General features: G+C 36.1%; 4 protein-coding genes across 5 annotated transcripts; 2 read left to right on the top strand and 2 right to left on the bottom strand.

Moving 5' to 3' along the window:
- The first annotated feature begins 734 nt into the window (after window positions 1-734).
- LOC108978365 (myotubularin-related protein 9) lies at window positions 735-5013 on the top strand. 2 transcript variants are annotated; one of them, XM_018948608.1, is made up of 8 exons: window positions 735-1377; window positions 1653-1903; window positions 1974-2247; window positions 2575-2821; window positions 2910-3111; window positions 3170-3582; window positions 3661-3758; window positions 3825-5013. In XM_018948608.1, exons 1-8 carry the CDS (start codon window positions 1231-1233, stop codon window positions 3891-3893), a joined length of 1701 nt encoding a protein of 566 aa, XP_018804153.1. In that variant the 5' UTR covers window positions 735-1230; the 3' UTR covers window positions 3894-5013. The 2 variants fall into 2 exon arrangements, with proteins under 2 accessions (XP_018804153.1, XP_018804152.1); XM_018948607.1 differs by having other exon boundaries at window positions 2883-3111.
- A 182-nt stretch (window positions 5014-5195) lies between these two features.
- On the bottom strand, window positions 5196-8171 carry LOC108978364 (ATP-binding cassette sub-family E member 1). The gene is made up of 7 exons (XM_018948606.1): window positions 8092-8171; window positions 7532-7745; window positions 6864-7474; window positions 6609-6804; window positions 6028-6548; window positions 5732-5966; window positions 5196-5645 (listed from the first exon to the last, which is right to left on the bottom strand). Exons 2-7 carry the CDS (start codon window positions 7742-7744, stop codon window positions 5586-5588), a joined length of 1836 nt encoding a protein of 611 aa, XP_018804151.1. The 5' UTR covers window position 7745; window positions 8092-8171; the 3' UTR covers window positions 5196-5585.
- A 330-nt stretch (window positions 8172-8501) lies between these two features.
- LOC108978369 (signal recognition particle subunit SRP68) lies at window positions 8502-10970 on the top strand. Its single transcript, XM_018948619.1, has 4 exons — window positions 8502-8666; window positions 8791-9140; window positions 9196-9858; window positions 9924-10970. Exons 1-4 carry the CDS (start codon window positions 8570-8572, stop codon window positions 10617-10619), a joined length of 1806 nt encoding a protein of 601 aa, XP_018804164.1. The 5' UTR covers window positions 8502-8569; the 3' UTR covers window positions 10620-10970.
- On the bottom strand, window positions 10940-17061 carry LOC108978370. Its single transcript, XM_018948620.1, has 4 exons — window positions 16866-17061; window positions 12084-12373; window positions 11623-12012; window positions 10940-11549 (listed from the first exon to the last, which is right to left on the bottom strand). Exons 1-4 carry the CDS (start codon window positions 17059-17061, stop codon window positions 11118-11120), a joined length of 1308 nt encoding a protein of 435 aa, XP_018804165.1. The 3' UTR covers window positions 10940-11117.
- Between the last annotated feature and the right edge of the window lie 6497 nt (window positions 17062-23558).

Here is a 23558-nt window from a genome sequence, read left to right as displayed (position 1 = left end):
TGTATTTTAATTCGCTGAACTATGTCAATGTTGTCATATATCTCATACAGCTCATCGTTCCATCGAATGCGATATTCGCCGTGGCCAACGCGCAAAGGACCATAAATCTTTCGCAGAACTTTTCTCTCGACAACTCGCAACGTCGACTCTACAGTTGTTGTCATCGTCCAAGCCTCTCCACCATTCCGCAGGTCGGGAATTATGAGTGACAAGCATTACCCCTGTCGGCCAGCTTATCAAGCTCTTCGTACTCACGCATTTCGGCCTCTTTCTTTTTCTGTCTGCAAATGCGTCTCGCTTCCCTCTTCAACTCTCGGTATCTATCCCATCCCGCACGTGTTGTGATCGATCGTAACGTTGCGAGGTAGGCAGCCTGTTTTCTCTCCGCTGTGACACAGTACTCCTCGTCGTACCAGCTGTTCTTAGGAGTTTGAATTGCCGTCCCACAGTTCCGAGTTGTTGACGAGTGCTCTCAAGGAGCAGGAGTGCAAGCCGAGTAGCAAACACCTCATTTTCAGCAAGAATAAAATCATTGGACCTTCTGGAGCAACTCTACTAACAAAATATTTCAAAAATATTTCAAACGGAACGAACTTTATAACAAATTTGGTTCAGCGATATGCTGAGCTTAAAGCTGTTTAAATATACCAGTAAACGTCAAACGCCCAGCTTTTGTCAAAGAAAATTGTTTTGACTTTTGCTTTTGACAAAACAAAAGAAAACTGCCAGACATATTCAGTTCGCTCGTCGATTCTTATCATATTTTCTCTGAAAATGATTGTGTAAATCGGACAAAATATGGCTTGAAATTATTTATAAAAAAGAAACATTATTAGTGTCTTATGCTGTAGAGCTGTTTAATTATTATTTCAGAAACAGCAGTGGCGGAAAAGTGAGCAAAAAAAATTTACAAAAACTAAAAACAATATCAACAATCCGCCCCCACTAAAAGTAAATGAGTGACTTGTACACAAAAAGTAGGCAAAGGCATATTCATCGGTGCCATAGATTTGTTCTAACAATTGAGCCTGCCATTGCGTTGCACCGTAATACCCATTTTCGCATGCTCTGCTGTGATAATGGAAATGTGAAAAGCTAATTGAATCAGTATCTGAAAATAATAGCATTTGCAATACACACTCACATATACAGTTGCAAACCAAAGTGCAGCGCTCTATAGTGCCAGTGACCTGGAAAACGTAACAACATAAACTTGACAATCGCATAAATATGGAGTTTGCCGATCTCATAAAAACGCCAAAGCTGGACGGAGTATTCTTACACGACCACCTGCATACAACAGTTGAGGGAACGCTCTGTATCACCGGTCATCATCTGTTGTTGAGCGCCAGACAGGAGAATAGCCAAGAGCTATGGGTAAGTGAATGGTCAATATTTTTATATAGACACACAAGACCATTGAACAGGCATTGACGTGGAAACATGATGGGAGCGTGTCAATTTGTTGCTATGTCTCTTAACACCATTTCCTTCTTGTACCTAACATATTTAATTAGTTCAGTCAGGCGTATTGCTAGCTTTAAAATTAGCATTTACCATGTCAACATATTTGACTGAGCAAAGCAAACTTGCTTACATACTGTCTGTATATTATATATATATTTATATTAATTCCTTTTTTTCATTCACAGTTACTGCACAAGAATATCGACTGTGTGGAGAAAAAACCATTTATGGTGCAAAACATGGTGATGGGCGGCCTCATAACACTGAAGTGCAAGGATTTACGCATCATTTCACTAGAGATTAAATATGCTAAAGAATATTTTAATGTAGCAGCGTCATTGGAGGCACTCAGTTCGTTACACAATCCTGAACTCGAATATCCATTTTTCTATCGACCAATGTATACCATACTTGAGGACGGATTCACTATGTTCCGGTAAATACAAAGCATTAGTATATTTCATGACTTTCTTTTCATATAAGTATATATCATTTGCTTGTAATAGTCCCGAACTAGAATTTGCGAAACTAATTTCCGGTGCTACCTGCAATCTACACAATGGTAATGAAAATTGTGGTGTCGGCGGTGGAGCGGTAACGGGTGCTGTTGCGGGTTGTGAGTGGCGTATCACCACAGTCAATAAGGATTTTAGTGTGTGTCCAACGTATGGCACTGCGCTTATTGTGCCTAAATCAATTACGGACGAACAAATTGTGCAATCGGCTGCATTCAGAGATGGCGGTCGATTTCCGGTGCTCAGCTATCGGCATGAAAATGGGGTGAGTGTATAAAAATCAGAGTAATTATTGATGAGTGTAAACAAGAAGCTCTTCTCATCTCTCAACTTCACAGTTTAACTTCAACGGCAATATGTTATATAAAGTTGCTTATGCACACATAACATTTAGTTAGTTAAAATAATCTGCCTAATATTCCTTAATGAACGCCGATGTACAGTTGTAAAGAAATTCTCCATATGTTTATGTGTTGTAACTTCAAACACATATACCATGTACAATGAACTGACGATTTAATCTACTGTTTTCAAACCGCTAACCGGTAAAAAAAATACTTATTCTTTTACTTTTATTTGTCCGCATTTGTAGGCCACGCTAATGCGCAGCTCACAACCCATCTCCATACAAGGTATTAAACGTTGCCGTGCTGACGAAGCGATACTGAACGTTGTGTTGGGACGCAGTAAAAAGGGGTTTATTGTTGACACTTGGGGAAAGGGTAAATCAAACACCGAAACCGATCAACATTACTCACAGTGGAAGAAAGTGAATCGAGCTATTGGCAATGTGTCGGCGCCTTCAGCAATTTTGGATAGTTACACCAAACTTATTGAAGGTGGGTATTAGGTCATTTTCAAAGCAGCTGCTTGTATTTGGTATTATTTTCTTTATTACAGCATGTAATGATATTACATGTTCCGCAGACAAATGGTTGTCACGCTTGGAAGCAAGCGGCTGGTTAAGTCTCGTACTGAATTCACTGAATGCTGCCTGTGTAGTTGCACAATGCCTCGATCAGGAAGGCAGCCCGGTGCTGGTTCATGGTTCTAAAGGTCTGGATTCCACACTAATTGTAACGTCACTAGTGCAGATAATACTTAATCCTGATTGCCGCACAGTCCGCGGGTAATGCCTGCCATTTTAATATCTAAAATTTTTCTGACACAAACTTCTTTTTAATTAGCATACAAGCGTTAATTGAACGAGAATGGATACAGGCCGGTCATCCTTTTGCATCACGTCATCGCTATGGCTGTTATACGCCCGCACAGAATCGGCCGAAAAACTCGGGTGCCTCCTTTGTGTTATTTCTCGATTGTATATACCAGCTATATACACAATTTCCCTGCAGTTTTGAATTTAGCCTGCAAATGCTAATTTTACTTTATGAGCACAGTTATTTCTCGCAATATGGTACATTTTTGTGTGATTCAGAACGCGAACGTCATGAGTTGGGCGTGCATACGCGCACCACTAGTTTGTGGTCTTACTTAAACCGGCCCGATGTGCTCAAAAATATGCTAAATCCATTGTATGAACCAAATTCAAGTGTAATTTGGCCAAGCGTTGCACCGATCTCATTAGAATTGTGGAGCGGTAATGTTACCAAATGCACTAAAAGTTACTTTAAAATATAAATATAATTTATAAATTCTTTACCACCGGATATTCTAGACCTCTATTTGCGTTGGACAGTCGAACAGAAAAATAGCACCAAAACTATGCAACAAATACAAGAACTGGTCACACAGGAAAAGGAATTACGCGCGAAAGTAAGACCGCAATTACTTTTCGAGTATATTTATAATTCTAAATTCTTACGTATCTACGTTTCGCAGGCAATACGGTTGCGCAAGCAAGCTTCAGATTTGAGCAATGAAATGGAGGATCTTATGATATCCGATTGATCAGCGCAACCGCTGGAAACCAAAAATACTGTAACCGCCACAAAAGCTTTTGGTCATCACCAGTTAACATAGAGCAAGTGAACATTTACAATGCTAAATAAGGAAAGATATACTAGTTTTTGAAATATGCAGTTCAAATTTTTAACTTTGCTCTCTAAGTGTCTCTCTAAAAATATACTATAATAACGCGAATAGTCTTCAGGCACTGCATCGCGTAACAGCGGTGTGTACATTTGAAAATTGAGTCAATTTTTGGCGCATTTTTATTGTAACTTAATATAAGTTAATACTTAAGCTAATACTAAATGAAATCAAAAATTCAATTCCGTTTTGGAGGAATATTGAAAGAGAACAATAAAAGTATATTGGTTTAGCATGAATGTACATACATGTGTACATTTACGAATATATTTAACAAAAGCCAATTTATTTCGAAAATGTTGAAGCAATGTGAAAAAGACAAACGCACTGAACTAATTCAAAACTTTGAAAAGTGGCAGACATACGATTTTTAGTATTTTATTAATATTTATTTAAAATAGTAATCGATAGTGATTCGATAAACGACGAAGTAATAAAAGTAAATAAGATGACATTTGAGATTAATAAATAAAATATTAAGAAAACTAAATTTCTGTGACGCTATTTTAATCTCTTGCATTTAGTCGCTAAAATTCTTACAAATGAGAAAAATTATTTGATACTTTGTTTATCGAATTACTAAAAAATCAAACTCTCTGACGTTTCGTTTATCGAATTACTACAGCGCTTCAATTATAAAAAAAATCAAACTTCATACTTTTTATGATCTTTGAATAAGACCAAGAATCTTAAATGTTTGCCTTCTACTTAATATAAATTTCTGCAAATATCTACAACTATGAAAATGAAGATAGAGCTTTTGTAGCTTTTTGCAATAATTATACGCAAGCGTATTTATGTTTGCTGTGATGGCAGAAAAGCCGGAAAGAGTGTGCGATAGAATATTAATTCAAAAGTATTACAAGCTTGCTTATTCAAGTCTATTATTAGGCGAGATGTTTTATAAGAAAACAAAAATACCACTTAGATAGTCCTGAAGTCTCAATAAAAGTTTTAATGTAATTTAATATCATGTAAACTGGGTTTGTTGTTTTCGAATCAATTTAGTTTTTTTTTTTTGTATTAATAAATAATTACAGGACGTACGTGTATGGGAAGCAATTGTAAAACGCAGCTTCTTAACAAATTCTACGTGGTTTGGAACTCCAAAACAAATTTTCACAAAAAAAAACTTTTTTTTTAAATGGCAACACAATTTCATTTACGCATCTTGTCGGCACTTAGTTCACTCTCGTAAACAATTTATTTTCTATTACAAATTTTTGCTTGATTCTACTATGGCTGAAAAATTGTACAAAATCGTTTTTAAAACAAAATCCTGTAATGCTTTAAGATTATAGTTAACATTACAAAACAAAATTGGGATCAAGCAAAAAAAAAAAAAACATTACAAAAATAAAAATCAGCACTTAATATAAACCAACCTTTGGTTGAGCTAAGTTTTTGGTTTTTTTTGTTTTTTGCTATTTTTTGTAAAGATTACAAAACTTGAAAGTTGATTGCATAAAAATATTTTTGTCTAAATAATATAAGTTTCCGAGTGCAAATGCGACGTACTTCCATTGGATAGTATTCATAAAATATATTCGTTTAATTACCGGCATCATCCTCCAGGAAAAAGAATTGACCGGAACGTTTTTGTTCGGTATCCTGCATGTGAAAATAAAAAATATAGATATCAGTTTATGAATACAAATGCATAAGCTTATGGGAGCATTTGAAAATAATTGGTGTACCTTAACAGAGTTGTTTTTGTTAATGCGTGGCCTGAAGTTGTTGGGATCGCGGCGGAAAGTAATACCTAAGAGTTCCAGGAATCTATTCATGCCATTCAACAAGGATTGCGGTGAGAAAGCAGTGGTTTTCACTGAGGGTTGACCTTCGAGCACAATAACTCGATCCGCCAGATAAGTAGCCATGATGAAATCGTGCTCTACCACGAAGCCCGTGCGTTTCGCATGCAGAATGAATCTATGAAAATATACAATAAAAATTAACAGAAACCAACATAAAAAATAAATATTTTGCTTACCTCTTAATGACTTTAGCCGCTACTAAACGCTGTTCAGAGTCTAGATAGGCGGACGGTTCATCGATCAGATATACATCAGCGGGTTTTCCCAGACACAAAACTAAAGCAACACGTTGCAATTCACCACCAGACAAATTCTGTACTTCTTGGTCCATGATTTCTTCGATTTTCATAGGTTTCATAACATCCGCAATAAATTGAGGATGCACGTAGGCGTCACGTATTTTGTCGTGCAATAAATGACGCACCAAATTTTGGAACTTTGGTGAAATTTTCTGTGGTTTGTACGAAATATTCAAGACTGGCAAATCAACCTCTTCATCGGGTTGTAAATTACCAGCCAACATTCTAATAAATGTGGTCTTGCCGGTACCGTTCTCTCCCAATAGCACAAGAATCTCTGAATCGCTGAAATGACCTTGCTCCACGGTCAGTTCAAAATTACCCAATGTCTTCTTCATTGCGGGGTATACATAGTGGTTCATACGTTTAATTTCCTCCTCCGTAGCCGATTCAGATACCTAAAATTTAACATGTATTCTTAATTTTATTTATTATTACGACAAATTAAAGCCCGCTACCTTAAAAGTTAGTGATTCAGTACGGAAACGCATATTCTCGGTGGGCACAAATCCGTCCAGGAAAATGTTAATGCCTTCACGCACGGAGAAAGGCATAGTAACCACACCATAAACACCGGGTACACCATAAAGACAGCAAATGAAATCAGAGAGGTAATCCAGGACTGACAAATCGTGCTCCACCACAATAATGAACCTGAAAAGTATTTTACATTATTATAAACAATTAAAGCACTTATAAATGTGTTCTTATACTTGGTTGGGTGCAATAAATGTCTGATTGTTAAAGCAGCGTTTAAGCGTTGTTTGACATCCAAATAAGATGACGGTTCATCAAACATGAAAATATCGCCATCCTGGATGCAAACCATGGCAATGGCAAAGCGTTGCAGTTCTCCTCCCGATAACTGTGCTATATCACGGTCTCGTATATGCAGCAAATCCAGCATTTCACAAATTTCGTGCTGATTTTTGCGCTCATCTTTTTTATCGAGTAATTCCGCGACTGCACCACGAACCGCTTTAGGTATCTGATCGACATACTGCGGTTTCACCAGCGCTTTTAAATTGTCTTCTAATATTTTAGTGAAATAATTCTGCAATTCTGAACCACGGAAATACGCCAGAATTTCAGTCCAGTCTGGTGGATCAGCGTATTTTCCCAGGTTAGGTTTTTGTTTGCCAGCGAGTATCTTTAAAGCAGTCGATTTACCAATACCGTTTTGACCAACCAATCCGAGCACTTCACCAGGCCGTGGAATTGGCAGACGATGGAGTTTGAAGGAATTCTTGCCGTAACGATGAGTTGTATGCTTCTCCAAATTGCTGGGTATATTAATGATAGTTATGGCCTCAAATGGACATTTCTATAAAAAATGAAAATTGTGAAAAATGTTGCAAAACTTAGGTATAAATAAATTTACCTTAACACAAATACCGCAACCGATGCAAAGTTCTTCTGAAAGAGATGCTATCTTGGATGTAGGCGTGACTTCAATGCAAAGTTTTCCCATACGCACTACAGGACATGATTTCTTGCACTCCTGACGGCAACGCTTGGGTTTGCATTTATCATCGCTAACTATAGCAATACGCGTTTGTTTATCTGTTTCCTCGTGCTCTTTCCTACGCGACATGCTAAAAAATAAGAAATATGCAATAATTATAAGACTTTTTAAAGTGGAAACGTGTTTTCTTTTTGTTATAAATGCACATTGACAACGAAGCAATCTTCACTACTTGTGCCCTTCCCCGCACCAACTATATGGACAACTATTCATACACGCGTATTTACAAGTCAGCCTGGTTGGCATTGCATTTGCTATAGACAGACAATCATGAGCAACTAAGGTATCCACAATATAACCTCAATTTGCTTTAATCTAAATTAATAGAAAAATTTCGTATAACTCACACACAAATTCTCTTATTTTTAATTTAATTAATAAGCTTAAATATTTTCTAAAATATTTAGGTGTAATACCTTAAAGATTAAAAAATTTATTAAATACGGCGAACTAAACACCTCGCCAAGAAAATTTCAAAAGGGAATGTCAAAACGCAAACGTCATTAAAGAGAACTGCCTTACCTACATATTTTGATTGATATTAGCAGAGATCGTAAATTATACTCTGTTGATAGACGGATTTTAAACAAACCATTATATTAAAAAAATGTAGAAATTATGATCAAACTTATTGCTTTATCTGCATTGATGTTAAAAAAAAATATTTTATGGTAATACGTTTTTCTAATACTTTTTTGAATTACGTTCAAGTTTTGCGTAATAAATTAGAAAAATGGACTCCACACAAAGCTTCCATATGTGGAATGTTTGGTTTAAGGTGGTGTCAAAAATCGATGACGTTTTGACATTTGACATTACAGTTCGTAGTTGTATTTCGTTTTTTATCATTCGAACCAAAATTCACACGTCTTAATATTGTTATTATAATTAAAAATGGTGGAAGAAACCCCTATAGTTGAAAATGTTGAGAAAACTGAAGTGGAGCAGGCTGCTCCGCCACCGGAACCAACCAAAATATTCACTGTAGAAAGTAAGATGAGATAAATGCATTCATTCAGGCACTACCCTTAACCTAGAAATGCAAAATGCATTTTAATTCTTACCAATACTTTCTCTCATTTGTTGTGTAAAACATATACGTTTTCGTATTGTAGTTCTACATATGGTAAAAGATGCACAACAGCAACATGGTTTGAGGCATGGTGACTATCAACGTTACCGTGGTTATTGCACTCGTCGTATTCGTCGTCTCAGGAAAACCTTAAAGTACCCTCAGGGCGACAAGCGTCACTTCAAACGGAAAGATGTGACCCTAGCTCAACTGACTGGAAAACGAGCAGATGAACGCTTCATACATATTCCATTGATAAGCGCCGAACGTGCATGGTCGTATGCAATGCAGCTAAAACAAGAAGCCAACACGGAGCCCAGAAAGCGTTTCCATTTGATTAACAAACTCCGTAGGGCATGTTTCTATGCTTTACAATTACAAGAACTTTGTAATGTGAGTTTATTTTTGTTTACTTCAAAAATTTGTTCATATATAATTTTTCTTAAAGTCTGAAGCATTTGATGCGCGCACTAAGCTGGAATGTGAAGCTTATGTTGCTTGGATGCACGGTACTCTACACTTTGAATTGCAATTGTGGGGTTCTGCCTTAGAACATTTGAAACGAGCTCAAGTAGTTTACGAAAATCTTGCCAAGGCATTACCTGAGGATGAACAAGAATTGTACCGTGCTAAAGTGAACGAATTTACGCCCAATCTTCGTTATTGTGCTTATAATATTGGTGGTGGTGGCGGCACCAATAAAATTGATGATTTGCTTGAATTGCGTGCACAAGGATTGTTGGAAAATCTGGATCTATTGGTTAGTCAAACAAAAATGGAGAGTAGCGAAGGCTTGCAAACCATTGAATGGCGCAGTCGCAAGGTTACTGTACGTCCAGAGAAAGTTCGTCTCTTTTTGCTCAGTATACAAGAAGTCGATAAGTCATTAGAGAAGACTACTAAAGTAGACTCAAAAATCGAATTAATTGAACGTATTTTGATGGATTGCAAAGATGCCATACAAGCAGTTAAAGAAGAAATCAAGCAAGATCCAAAGTTGCGCTCGCTAACCACAGGTCAGACTGTGACCGGGGTACAATATTTACTAGCATATTTATCATACATACGGCACAGTCGTACTTTGCAAAGAAATCTCTGTCTTGTAGAGCAGGTAAGAATTATAAACAGCTAATTTAAAAATAATTGTAAAATTTCACCAATTGTATTTGTGTCTAGGTGAAATCTAACTTCGATGATCCAAATCAAAAGTCACAAGTTGTCGGCGAAGGCAAGCGGGTACGCCCACAGGATCTCGCACGTTTATACGAGATTATTTTGCAAAACGTCTCTGAAATGTTACAAATCCAAGGGATGGAAGACGACGCTGCCTACAAAGACGAAATGGAAAATTTGGCTCTGACATTTAAAGCATTCCGTTGTTATTACATCGCACTAACTCTAATTGATATGAAAAAATGGAAAGAAGCTGTTGCTCTTTATGAACGTTCTTCGAAATATGCTAACGAAGCACTGAGCGGTAAAGTCAGTGATGAATTCAAGTTAACTGATGAATTGAAAAAGCTTGTGTCTACCATTGAGGGTTGCAAATTTTCTGCGCATGCATACAGTGTGCTTGAAAATGATACCTCAGAGGATTCGGTTTCCACTTCCAAGTCTCAAAAATCGACAAAACCATTATACGAGCGGTTGTCACAGTACAAGGAGGACCAGTCTTTGCACACGAAAACGCCAAACGTGTTCAAGATGACACCCGAGATGGAGGCAATACCATGCAAACCACTCTTCTTCGATTTAGCGATTGGCCATATTGAACTACCATCGCTGGATGATAAGCTGCAGTCGCCTGGCAATAAAGGCGCATCGATTTCCGGTTTTGTTAAGGGATTTTTGGGCTGGGGTGGAAAGAAATGAGGTGCCTGCGGGGTAACAACATTTAATAATGCTACGAACATCATTAACCATCTTTTTAGTTAATTACAAAAATGAATGAAATATTTCATGCTTTTTAAAGCTGTGAGTGAAATTGCAATCAGAAGAAAATTTCAGAACAAACTTATAATTGAGAAATGCATTTCGTGTATGCTGAAACAAGCTAATTGGACAGTTAATTTAAAGTGCCGGTAATTGTTTTTTTTTTATAAATTGTTTTTTATTTTATTTTTTGATTCTTTTTCGGAATCAATCAAACCATAAACTTTTTTAAAGTGGATTGTGAAATAAAACATTGGTTCTTATATATATACACAGTATATTTAAAAAATATATATTTGCATTTTAGTCATTTTGGTAGTTGCTTTCAGAACCAAAGAGCAAATAACGCTAATCACATACCTTTGTCAGCTACTTAAAGTATACAATTGTTGCTAAATTGAACTAAATGCATATAGGTATACGCATGTGTGCCTCGAACTATTTTTCTAACCAAGTACCAAAGTAGCCGTTTTGATGAAACTCTAGCGCTAGATCTTTTATTCTAGAATGGTACTCGTCGGTTAATTTTTGTGTAACCTTTATTTCGTTGGCATTTGGTACTGCTTCACTGATGGCATCTAAATTTGGTATATTATTAGGATCAAATGTAACTGCAGGCAATACCCACATGGAAACCGCTAAACCGTACAGAGCATGTGCAGTAAATTCTTTAGTAATATTTTCCAATGAAAAGGTCTCTCGTATTGACTCTAAGTGCTCGCGAGAAACTAAAAGTTGTTCCAAGCGATTGTGCAGAGCGCTACGGTAGGTTTCCAACAAACGATGCGTATGCGCATCACGAAGTTCGCGTTTCGTGCTGGTGAACATAAAATGAAGGATATCAAAAATGAACGAAGTGTAACGCATTGCCTGCAAATAAACCGAAAAATATATAAATAAGTATTGCAATAGGCATATCCACAAAATGGTAACAACGTTTCACCTGTAGATCAAAGAATTTAACTGCTTTCGGTCCCCGGCATGCGTTGTCATCCTCCATGTTGGATTTAAACATGATGTTGTTGACATACAAATCACCATGACACATTACACTAACAGAATCGCTGGCATTTTTAATACTATACATTATTTTTTGATACAATTCAGCTTTTAATTGCTCTATCATACAAATTGAATCGGAAAGGCTGCCATCAACATTTGATTCACGTAAACTCTTCAATGATTCCTCTATTGAGGATGTGAGCAAATTGCCGTAAAAACTTTCCGCCTCCTCACAATACACAATTTCATTAACTTTGGCAAATCGCTCACGAAAATTGCTGTCATCCAAATGCTTAGCCGCTATAGATGTAGCATGTAACTTAGCGAGTTCCTATAATGAAGGTGGAAGAAGAATTTTTATAATTTTGTTTAGTTACTTTTCTAAGCGTGTTTAAATCTTACCTTCATAACTATTTCACAATGATAAAGATCGAACGGTAACAAACGATTTGGCATGCGATAGCCGAGCTGCTTCAGATCCTCCAACGCTATCAGCTCGCCTTTCTTATCCGTGCCGGCATAATAGCATTGTGGAAATACTGTGTCACCATTGATGAAATATTTTTCCAGGGCTGGTATCACATGAGTATAGGCATTTATTTCATTGTAAAATGCTTCATCACAACGAAACAGAAGGCGGCGCGATTGACTTAAAATTTGCCTTTTGACTATGAAACTAAAACACTGTGCACCTGAAACAAGATTTTTGTATTTAAAAGATATCTCACGTAATATAAAACAATTATTATTAAAAAGTTTCAATATGATGAAAATAAAATTCTTAAATGACTAACTTAAGAAACACTGTCTTTAGAGAATCAATAGGTACGCTTGGAAGGATGAGGCACAATATTTTCATTTGTGGATGATATTTTACATTACAAATTTCCACCACTGAGGATAAGCGCTTATTAGTTTTCGGCATAAAATACTGAACCCATAAATTTTTTGGTCGTATCAAATAATTATCCATTATTAAACAAGTTTTAAATCGATTATTCAAAAATATTTGTCTACCTGTATATAAAGACAACGTGCACACCGATGCACAGCTGTTTTTTGTTTACATGTTTTCAAGAAATAAAAGTAAAACCGCAGTGAAGCGAATGATGTGTATAAATTCTATAAAATTAGTGCATCCATAAGTATGTATGTGTATAAATATAAAACGAATTGTTATGTTTGCGTGAATGACCTTCGTGAGCGAGATAAGAAAACAAATTGGAGAGTATTCGTATAAGAAAGAGATGCGATGAGTGTGTGATTCTTCTGTTTGCATTGAGCGGATTCTACGATGGGGGCGTTTGAGTGTAGTTCTAATGCTTTCATTTCGATTTACATGTGTGTGCGAGGTATTTGCGTTAGCGCAGACAAAAAGCGACTTGACGTTGCGCAAGGTCATTGCGAAAAATGCAAATTTGATGTTGTCTAGAAACAATACAAGTACATAGTATTTGTATAAATATGTATGTACATACTTTTGTATTTTATAAAAAACTATTTCATTCATTACATAGATGGAACTAAATATTTCCACACAAATAAGCTACTTAATAATTGTGGATTGATTATAATTAATGAAGATATAAGAAATCGGTCTCAACAATATTTAGTACCATACCATAATATTGGGAATGTACGTGGTTAATATCCGATTCTAGGCATTTTGACAATATATTAAAATGCTGGTAAGATTTTTATAGTTTTAAAAATAGCTATGCTATGTACATTACGCTTATCATGGTGTGGAGCTCCGCTCGATCACTTTTCAAAAGTGTTGAGTTCACTGTGGTCCGTCAGTCATCAATGTACCAAATTTTGATTCAGCTACGTGATCTGCTATTTAGTTCTTGCCACCTTTTTTTTTCAACAAACGGGATTTTGTGGTCTCAATCTGCAATTCCAATATCCTCAAAGTCAAATGGAAAATGTGTACCAAATTTCATCAAGATATTTAAATTTTTAAATTTTCACTCAAACAAATGATGAGCAACAAGTTGCAATAGTAAAAAGAAGAAATGTATGGAAAATATAATTTACAACAAAATCGTTTCATTTTAGACTTTCTAGCGGCCACTATCCAAAGCCACGACGGTGACTACTCTGATTACGCAGAATTTCATTCCGATAAGTATGAATAATATAAAATAATCATACAAGTAATGTAATTTTTTATTAATTCGGAATGGTTGCAAAGTAGGCAAGTGAAGGGAGTCTAATTTAATGTAACGATAATATATTATGTATGAATAAGTGTGCATTGTGGTGTAATTAAAAACTGTATCTTCTTATTATGGCATGCAAATAATGGCGCGTATCTTTACATAAATTCTTAGAAAAATGCCTGATTAGAAAGAATTTATAATGCCATCAGTTCGTTTCCACTATTTTATTGGAGTTTGTAAAATTTAGTCAAGATAAAGTTGATTTCATAATGAACATGGTGGAAGTAACACGTGAACCTGGAAAGAATATAAATCCTTTAGCTTAGCTGATGTCGAAGGTTTAGGCTGTAGTAGTAGAAGTATATTAAGCTAATTTATTTATTTATTTTTTATTGTGTATCCAACCACACTGTACACAGGTGCATACAAGTTGACATGTACAGCTGCTGCCAGCTAATTAGAAACGCTCCTTATTTTTATAGGTGGCTGACGAGTATAATGATAAAAATGTTTGATATACCGTTATTTATACTACTTTTGTTACCTATTTACTACTAAATTCACTTTGTTTTGTAGTTGTGAAGTTAAGGTTCTTTTAATTTTTTCCCAATGCGTTATGATATAGAAGGTGAATTAAGTGCGACCGCTTAAAACAGTTAAAAAAAATTAAAATTCCTTAAGATGTTAATTTTTGTTTATGTATTATAATATATTAAAATGTACTATTGAAGTTGAAGGAAACGCTGCAGCTGTACACCTACTCTTTACAGCTAGATTGACAGCTAGAATTTTGACTTTCGTCGGTCTGGAAAGATGTGCAAAGAAGTTTCGAATAAGGCCAAATGCTCAAAAAAATTGTTTTGAATGTCCTTAAGCATATACAGAATTTTAAAACTATTTTCAATATTGCACGCAAAGTAAAAACCCAAAAAACATCATCAGAAATATACCGCAGAACTACTACTTTCTCTCGAGGAGACCCATAAAAAGAGTTCCACTGACATTCTACGTGAAATTCAAGACGCATATAATGTCCAAATATCCCGTGGTTTGGTCGAATCTGGACTTCACGACAATGCAGCACGCAGGAACCCACTTCTGACTAAAATTCGTAGAAACGACGTGTAGACCTTGGCAACTCTTATTGGTCTAAGATAACACATCAACGGAGGTATGTCGTTTGGAACGGCTTAAAAAAAATTAATCACTTAGGACCTGATGGTCGAAGGTATGTTCATCGTCCAATAATTCAATAATTTAATCCTCGCTTGGTTCCATGCGTAGTTGAGCATGGTAGAGGATCAATCGTGGTGTGGGGATGTTTTATCTATAATGGTGTTGATCCACTCCATAAGAATAATGGAATTTTAAACAAGGAGCAATACGTCATGCTGCCATGGGCTGAGGAAAATTTGCCTGTTATAAAGAAGATAACAATTCAAAGTCAACGGCTAAGTTGACACAAAAGTTTTTTAATGAAAATTCCATCAATGTTTTGGAGTGAGAATCGTCCAGCCCAGATTTAAACCATAAAGAACATGTCTGGATGATGTTCAAAGAGACATATGCACCAAAAATATCCTAAATAAGGATGTACTTTGCTTTGCGGCATGGCAAGCTACATCATTAGTGCGCTTTTAAAGTCTTATAACGTGAATTCGGAATCGATGTGAAGCAATATTAAAGTAAAAGAGATAACCAACAAAATAGTAACTGAAAGTAAGCAAGTTTTTGTAATATCATTATTTTTTGTGGATACAATATTTTCGTTTCTAATTAGCTGTCGCACTAAATCGTTTGATTTTAGTTAAAATCTTCAAAACAAAAACAATTTTTAACAAAATTTTTACTATTAGAGTTTAAGTTTAACATCAGTTTCAATAAAATATGGGAATGGAAAATAACAAAATTTACTTCAAAATAGGCGTCGTTTCTAATTATCTGTCAACAGCTGTACATATGTATGTATATCTGCTGGAAGTGGCAAAGGAACACATGTTCCAAGCTTAATTAACATTCTCATTTCTTACTCAGGTTATCGCTTGCTGGAACAGGAGAAAAAACTTTCATTCGGAAGCAAATTCTACCGGTCATCATTCTCTTTTGAAAGTTTATAGATATTTTTGTAAATAACTTACTGATATGTTAAATAATATCTGCTCTTAATGGGATGAATTCGATATTGTTAAGAGAATTGTTTTCAGGTTGTTAGACTTGTAGCTAACTTTTGCTTCTGGCCGACTTCACTTCTAGGGGAATTCATTAAGGGGTTACAAGGGTTTACGGGTTTCAAAATATCAATTTATTAAATTCTAGAACAGCTCTAGAATATTGTACTAAATTTTCAAGTTGATACGAGTAATAGTTTTGGAGACACAGCCTTTATACTAGTTTTCCTCGAAACTGTGTGTTTTGAAGTCGGTTGGCAAGATTTCTCGAGAACTACTCAACCGATCTTCTTGAAATTTCTCGCAGGTCTTTGAGATGCAATTCCTAAAGGTATGGACGAAGGATTTTTTCCCGATTACAACTATTTCAAAAAAAAAATGTGGCCAAATTTTTCACTGAAATTAAAATTTTTTTGTAAAAATGTCAGCCAAATATCCAATTTTCTTTTTTTTCCTGCGTCCAAGTTCTAAGTTAAGGTTTTAACTAAAGCACACACTTTATCTCTTTAGATGTTCCTGTAAGGAGTTATCCACATCTTTTTTCCCGAGGGATCACCGGACTGTTTTAATATAACATTTAATTTTTCATATAAGAAAAAATTTGCTGAAAAAAGGCTTTTTTTACCCGAGGAAACCCATGTAACTCCTTAAATGCATTTGAGCAACTTTGTAATGTTATTAATACTAATTTGTTTGCTTAAGGTGTTTTAACTAAAAATCATACATGTGGTCATGTAGTTTTCTAAGAACGCTGCACTGATAAATAATTTCATTAAATCAAATTCACTACTACATGAGTCATAACTGCACACTTGGCATGTCCTTACAAACAAAAGGAGTATTTTTATCACCTTTGCGCTCCGTCACGCGGCCGTCAAATTCATGCGTGCTCACTTCTATACGTTTAACTACCGACATGTAATTGTCGCCCAGACCACTGCCAGCCGAGCAGCGCCAATATTTCACTTCAAAAGGTATCACTTTTCTTAAAGGCACATAGTTGCACAAAGTTTCCACGTCCTCACCATATTCATCGACTTCGTCCATTTTCACACACACGCTTGCATATAAATTTCGCCGGAAGTTCAACGCAGGAGTAGGTTATTGAAAGTCAAACCGTTACAAAAGATGCACGACACGTTCTTTGGCTTTCCACCAACTGTCAGTGTGGAAATCGAATTGCTCCGCAGCTTTTACTGCTGTTAAAAAGGTGATAAGTCGTTGATTTCCGCAAAGCGCAGCGGAATACACAAACGCATGCACACGCATGCACATATGGGCGCATTCACGCGAACTGCTGCAGTTTTCAAAATCTAGCTGAGCTTATAGTTTTCATGGCAACGTAAATGAAAAATAAAATAAAAACGACAACAAAAGCAAAAAAATTACAAAAACTATGAGAAAATTCGTACGACGATTTTCACTGATTTACGGGGCAAGCGAAATATGCACATACATACATATGTACATATGGCAAGTGCGGTCTTCATCACCGGTATTCACATGTGTTGGCATGTGCCAAACTAAGCGTGCCACCGTTACTTTCGGTAGTAACCCGGTGACATAATTTTCCGCTACACTTGGGTTTACCAACAACAACTCATTTTAATTTTTTTTTATTTATGCTTTTTTAATTATGCTGTGACACAACTAAAACAACAAACGCTGCACTTCTTCGTGACGCTATGAATTCAACGGTAAAGCAGACATGAAATGCACTGAAAATCTATAAACATTCTGTTTGAGCCAAACACCGAGTGAGAACTAAATTCTCAAGCGCCGGATGCATGCGCTCGTGCATTGATGCCGCTGCATTAGCCAATAACTGTAAGTGCTAACATGTATGCGTGCGTATGCGTGGCCGTGTGAGTGTGGACGCTGACGGCGACGCCGCTACTGCCGGGAATTCAACTGCCTTGGCGCTGGTCTGAGTGCGCCCGGTTCATATTTATTTTGCTTTGCATTTTTCGAATGCATTTTTCTGCCTCATCTCTCGTTCTTTCATAGTAACAATGCAATATGGCAAATGTGGAACAAAAACAAAAACATAAGCAAAACAACTAATGAATGGTTGGTGTATGTGCTTATGTGTTTAGCAAAGCCGGCAACTTAGCAGCATAGGCACGACCAGAAGTGAGCCCAAAACAAATGTCAACTAGTTACAATCGCACATTAAAGCTCAAGGACAACATGACGTATGAGCGATTTTGATGATTTGCCAATGTCACTGCTCAAGTGCATACACTCGTGAACATAATTGTGTCTGTGTGTGTTTGTAGCCAGTCAGCTGTACATGTGGGCATGCCATAAAGTAACACTATTTAACAAATATTATACTTTTAAAACTGAAATTCGGGTGACTGTCCGTTCGTAAGTTCGTCCGTCCGTCTGTGCAAGTTGTAACTTAAGTAAAACTTAATATATAGTATTATGATGAAACATCGTTTGCCCGTTGCATGGTAAAAAATTAAGGCTCAACTCGTAAATGGGCGTAATCGGTCCATTAACCGAAAACGTTAAGGCGCCACTAAAATAAGATATAGAACTTTAATTTGGACAAGGGATCGCAGTGGCTAGGGGAATCTGTGGGCTGAAAATTTTGATAAAGTCGCCGCAGTCCCGACCTCTAGCATAATTAAAGTACATAACTCCTGGACACTAAAGCTACAATAGTGAAATTACTCAGAATAAATCTGCCAAATACCCCCACCGACACCGTAAAATTGGTTGAAATCAGAAAATAATTCCATCCACTACTCATATAACGATACAGTTAAAAGCTACAAATGGTGCGATAAATTAACAACTAAATATGACAGAGACATTCAATTTTACACCCGAGTGTAAGAGCCTCTATTGAAACCAGTGTACAAATTATATAATGGGGGTAGCACCGCCCACTTTTAGGTAAAAGCACTTATCTTGGGACCCGACCGATCGATATCGACTAAATTTGGTACGTGACATTATTCTCATGTTTCACGAATTCGGACTACCGCCCTACTAAACCTACTTCTCACGGAGGATAATTTTAAAATCCACTTGATCAAAAAGCAATTGATTTAGCTGGATAAGAGCTTGGTACTAATAATTACTTTAAAGTATGCCACCACATGGCCAATAATTGTCCAAATCCAACAAAAACTGTTCAAGCCTCCAATTACCGGAAATGTGAACTCCAGTACGGATAGTTGACTTTTGCCTGAAAATAACGATCATAGTAAGGGATATACAATTAAAAGTCAGACACAATTCTCTACTGATAATACAATAGTGTCTCTATGGTTTAGAAATGTATACCTAATATAAACATTTTCGAACTTCCAGGTGACTACATACCGCGTATATCGGCCAATATATGAGTTATCCCAATGAAAGTCAGAATGCATATTTTACACATAACAGTGCATATTTATGCCTAAAATAAAGTAAATTGGGCGAAAACTTGATCTAGGCCCCATATAAATAAATATCAGGATTTTCGGACACCCGGCTGACTTTACTCCATATAATTGGTAATTGTACGTGAGATACATTAACAAAACACATAAAACTTTTTTTTTAGTGTGTGGCATGTTAATAGTATGTGGGATTGGCAAAAATAGATAAAACAGGTCCAATACTATCCCTAACTTTCATATTTTCCTGAAGAAAGTTGTTCCTGCAAGTTGCAAGAGTATAAAATGATCGGTTACGCTCGAACTTTTAGCCCTTTCTTACTTGTTTATTTTAAAAAACGTTCTGTGGGCGTTTTGTTACAATTGAATTAAATGAAGATCAAAAAAGTGAACGAAGTAACAATAGTCTCATCAACCACTCTCCGCATGTGTACGTTACCATTTTTTATTTCCAAAAATGAAAACCAACACGAACGGAGCATTTTATGATGATATTTTAGCTAATTCAAGCAGCAGTAATCGAGGTGATGATCAACATTTCTATAAATGTTATAAAAAATTCATGCCTGTACCGGTTGATCTTTCGAAATAAAATCTAATGGCAAATTTTTTTTGATAAATACTAATTTTTAAAAATAATATAATGTGCATTCTATACACGGTATTCAAAATTTCGGTTTTGGCGCACTTGTGTATAGCTATCTGGTACTGTTTGAATTACCTTGCTGGAGTTGAGGTGTTCAATAAATATATTTTTTTATATTACGCTCTTCTCAGATTTCATTGCAAATTAAATTTTTACTGCCATGACATTTATCTCATTTTTAATAGCATAATACCAAATGCTTTACTTATAAAATATAAGAGTGGGCGTGGTTAATAAAAGCCAGAGATAATGTGTATTTATTTATTATTTATTGGAGGTATGCGCTTAAAAGGGTATGACCCTGAAGCTACCCACTCTTTCGATACAACTAAATTCAGCCTGATTCTTTTGGAGATCAAAGGATTAGCCAAATATCTACTACATTTTACATATGCGGGATAAAATTAGTAATTAAATATTTTATAAAGTATAGGGTTTTTCAATGGGGCACTACAAGAGTGGACCAGCTGAAGGGCCGCCTCGATCGTGCGATTTGACGCCGTTAGACTATTTCCTGTGGGGTTACGTCAAGTCTACGATTTATACCAACAAGGTATCGCCAGCGACGATTGATGAAGTTGGTATGAATATCGAACGTGAAATTGCAGCATTATCGGACGATGTATGCTTGAAAATCGTGGTGGTGGCCATGCAAAAGAAATCGAGTTTCATACATAATGGCATCGAATGAATAATGAATTTCACTGATATACCAAACCGTTTTTGTTCTATTTAAACAAAGTTTGTCTTATTGAAAACCCCTTTGTATAAAAACGATACAATTTGTAATATATAATATGTATTTATTCTCACACACGAATTTCGTTCGCATGTTATAAAAAACAATTGTTCAAATATCCATACCAATAGTTTTCTAAATTATTGTTAATGATAGTAGATATAAATAAAATCATAATCTCGAATATCATCTAAATCCCCACATGTACATCAAACAAAAAAATAGATAATTTTAGGAATGTAGGAATAGTTGTAACCTCAAATCAATAATCACATTAATCCATAAACACACTCAGCTAGCTTTTAACAGTAGTAATAATTTGATTATTTTTATTATTGTCTCAACGGAATTAGTTACAGAAATAAATTAATAAATTTTTTTATATGAACCATTTTCACTCAACTGTGCTCACCATAATGCCACCAACTGCACTTGAAATTCGTATGCATGTGTATCCTTGGGATACTTTAAAACATACACAGCTGTTGCACTTGGCTTACTTTTGTTGGTTGCCATAGATTCAGCAAACAAAACGGCTGTTCGGTGGTGCAGTTTCTTCACCACCTCCTCCTTTTACATTTAGTCGGCCACCGCACTCTTTTATATAGACATAAGATCATTTGCGCATACATATCTTTATACTCTCGCAACAAAGTTGCTAAGGAGAGTATTATAGTTTTGTTCACATAACGGTTGTTTGTAAGTCCTAAAACTAAAAGAGTCAGATATAGGGTTATATATACCAAAGTGATCAGGGTGAAGAGTAGTGTTGAAATCAGGATGTCTGTCTGTTGTAATTTGAGTAAAAATTGAGATATCATGATGAAACTTGGTACACGTATTTTTTGTACCTCTCCATAAGAAGGTTAAGTTCGAAGATGGGCAATATCGGCCCACATTTGGCGAAAACCCAAAACCTATAAAGTGTCATAACTAAGCCATAAATAAAGATATTAAAGTTAAATTTGCCACAAAAGTGGGCGTGGCCCCGCCCACCCTGTCTCTTATACACATCTAGATGTGTATAAGAGACAGAGAGACAACTGCTATAGCTATGTCAACCAAACTCTATAGAGTCATTTCCTTCAAGCATTTTCATATACAGTTCAAAAATGGAAGAAATCGGATAATAACCACGCCCACCACCCATACAAAGGTTATGTTGAAAATCACTAAAAGTGCGTTAACCGACTAACAAAAAACGTCAGAAACACTAAATTTTACGGAAGAAATGTCAGAAGGAAGCTGCATCCCGGATCTTTTTTTAAATTGAAAATGGGCGTGGCGTCGCCCACTTATGGACCAAAAACCATATCTCAGGAACTACTCAACCGATTTCAATGAAATTCGGTATATAATATTTTCTTAACACCCTGATCGCATGTACGAAATATGGGTGAAATCAGTTCACAACCACGCCTTCTTCCAATATAACGCTATTTTGAATTCCATCTGATGCCTTCTCTGTACAATATATACAATAGGAACCAATGATGATAGCGGAATAAAATTTTACACAAATACGATATATGAGCTGAGCTATCCCTTGTGGAAAAACTGTCGTGATCGGACTATAACTTTTCAATACAATTAAGGTAAATGAAAATACAATTCAATAATCAAAGTACACAAATTGATCTAATCTAATTATTTTACAGCAAAATAAAAAATATCTAAATGACGGATAATGAAATCTCGATTATCACTTTATCATGCGAGAGTATAAAATGTTCGGTGACACCCGAACTTAGCCCTTCCTTACTTGTTTTAGATTTGTCGTAGCTTTGTCTTCAACCGGTCATTCATACATTTTTGTATTTAATATAAGTGCTGATAAGTACATATTTATATATTAAAACGGTGATCCATTTCGAGGCACCTGGTTTTTAGAGAAAAAACACAGATTCTTCAAATTTAGTGGGTAATGTTATCATTCGAAAGAACATTCTTTGGTATTTATCTTTTGAAGATTCGTTCGAGCATTTCCACTCATAACACGCGTGATGTTTTGCTCCAAGCTTTGAATCGAAGTGGTATTTTTATATAGGCTTTAGACTTTACATATCCGCACAGGAAAAGGTGTATCGGCGGTCTAAACGTTGCCGAGATCTCGAGTTTCAATTTTAATCATCAAACGGTCGGTTATCATGTCGTTAAAACGGTCAGAAATGACGGTTACGTTCTCAAAGGCATACTTTTTGAAGAAATATGGACCGATTATTCCACCGATCTACAAACCACACCAACCGTTGTTTTTTCTGAATGAAATGACAGCTCTTGAAGTTGTTCTGGTTCAGCTGTTCTTCCCAAATGCGACCATTTTGCTTGTTTACATACCCATTGATCCCGAAATGGTCCTCATTGCTCAACAAACTTTGTCTCATAAACGTCGGATCTACTTGGAATTTTTCAAGAGTTCATAGGGCGAAGCTCAGTCCGAGTTAATGCGAACGGCATCGACTCGACTATCCACTGTCTTCGTATACATTCTCAGCTACAGCTGCTATATTTTCTTCACTGTGTGCTGGACCTGGTTTATTGGATCGAATATTATCCAATAATGAATGATGGGTCTCAAGATGGGTGATGGTGTTGCAAATAGTGCGCTCAGTAGGCCGATTGTATTGACCATAAGCTGAGGGAAGCGCGCGAAAAACTTTCTTTACCGAACGTGAATTTTCGTAATGAAGTTGAACGATTTGTAAACGGGCACGACTCACTCGTGATCTGTCAAAAAAAGGTCTTTAAAAAGTATACACCT

This window comes from Bactrocera latifrons, unplaced genomic scaffold, assembly GCF_001853355.1.
Source record: "Bactrocera latifrons isolate USDA-ARS-PBARC rearing strain unplaced genomic scaffold, ASM185335v1 scaffold_120, whole genome shotgun sequence".
In the NCBI taxonomy this organism is placed as follows: Eukaryota; Metazoa; Arthropoda; class Insecta; order Diptera; family Tephritidae; genus Bactrocera; species Bactrocera latifrons.
The sequence above is the reverse complement of the archived record's forward strand: the minus strand, read 5'-3'. Positions and strand labels throughout refer to the sequence as shown.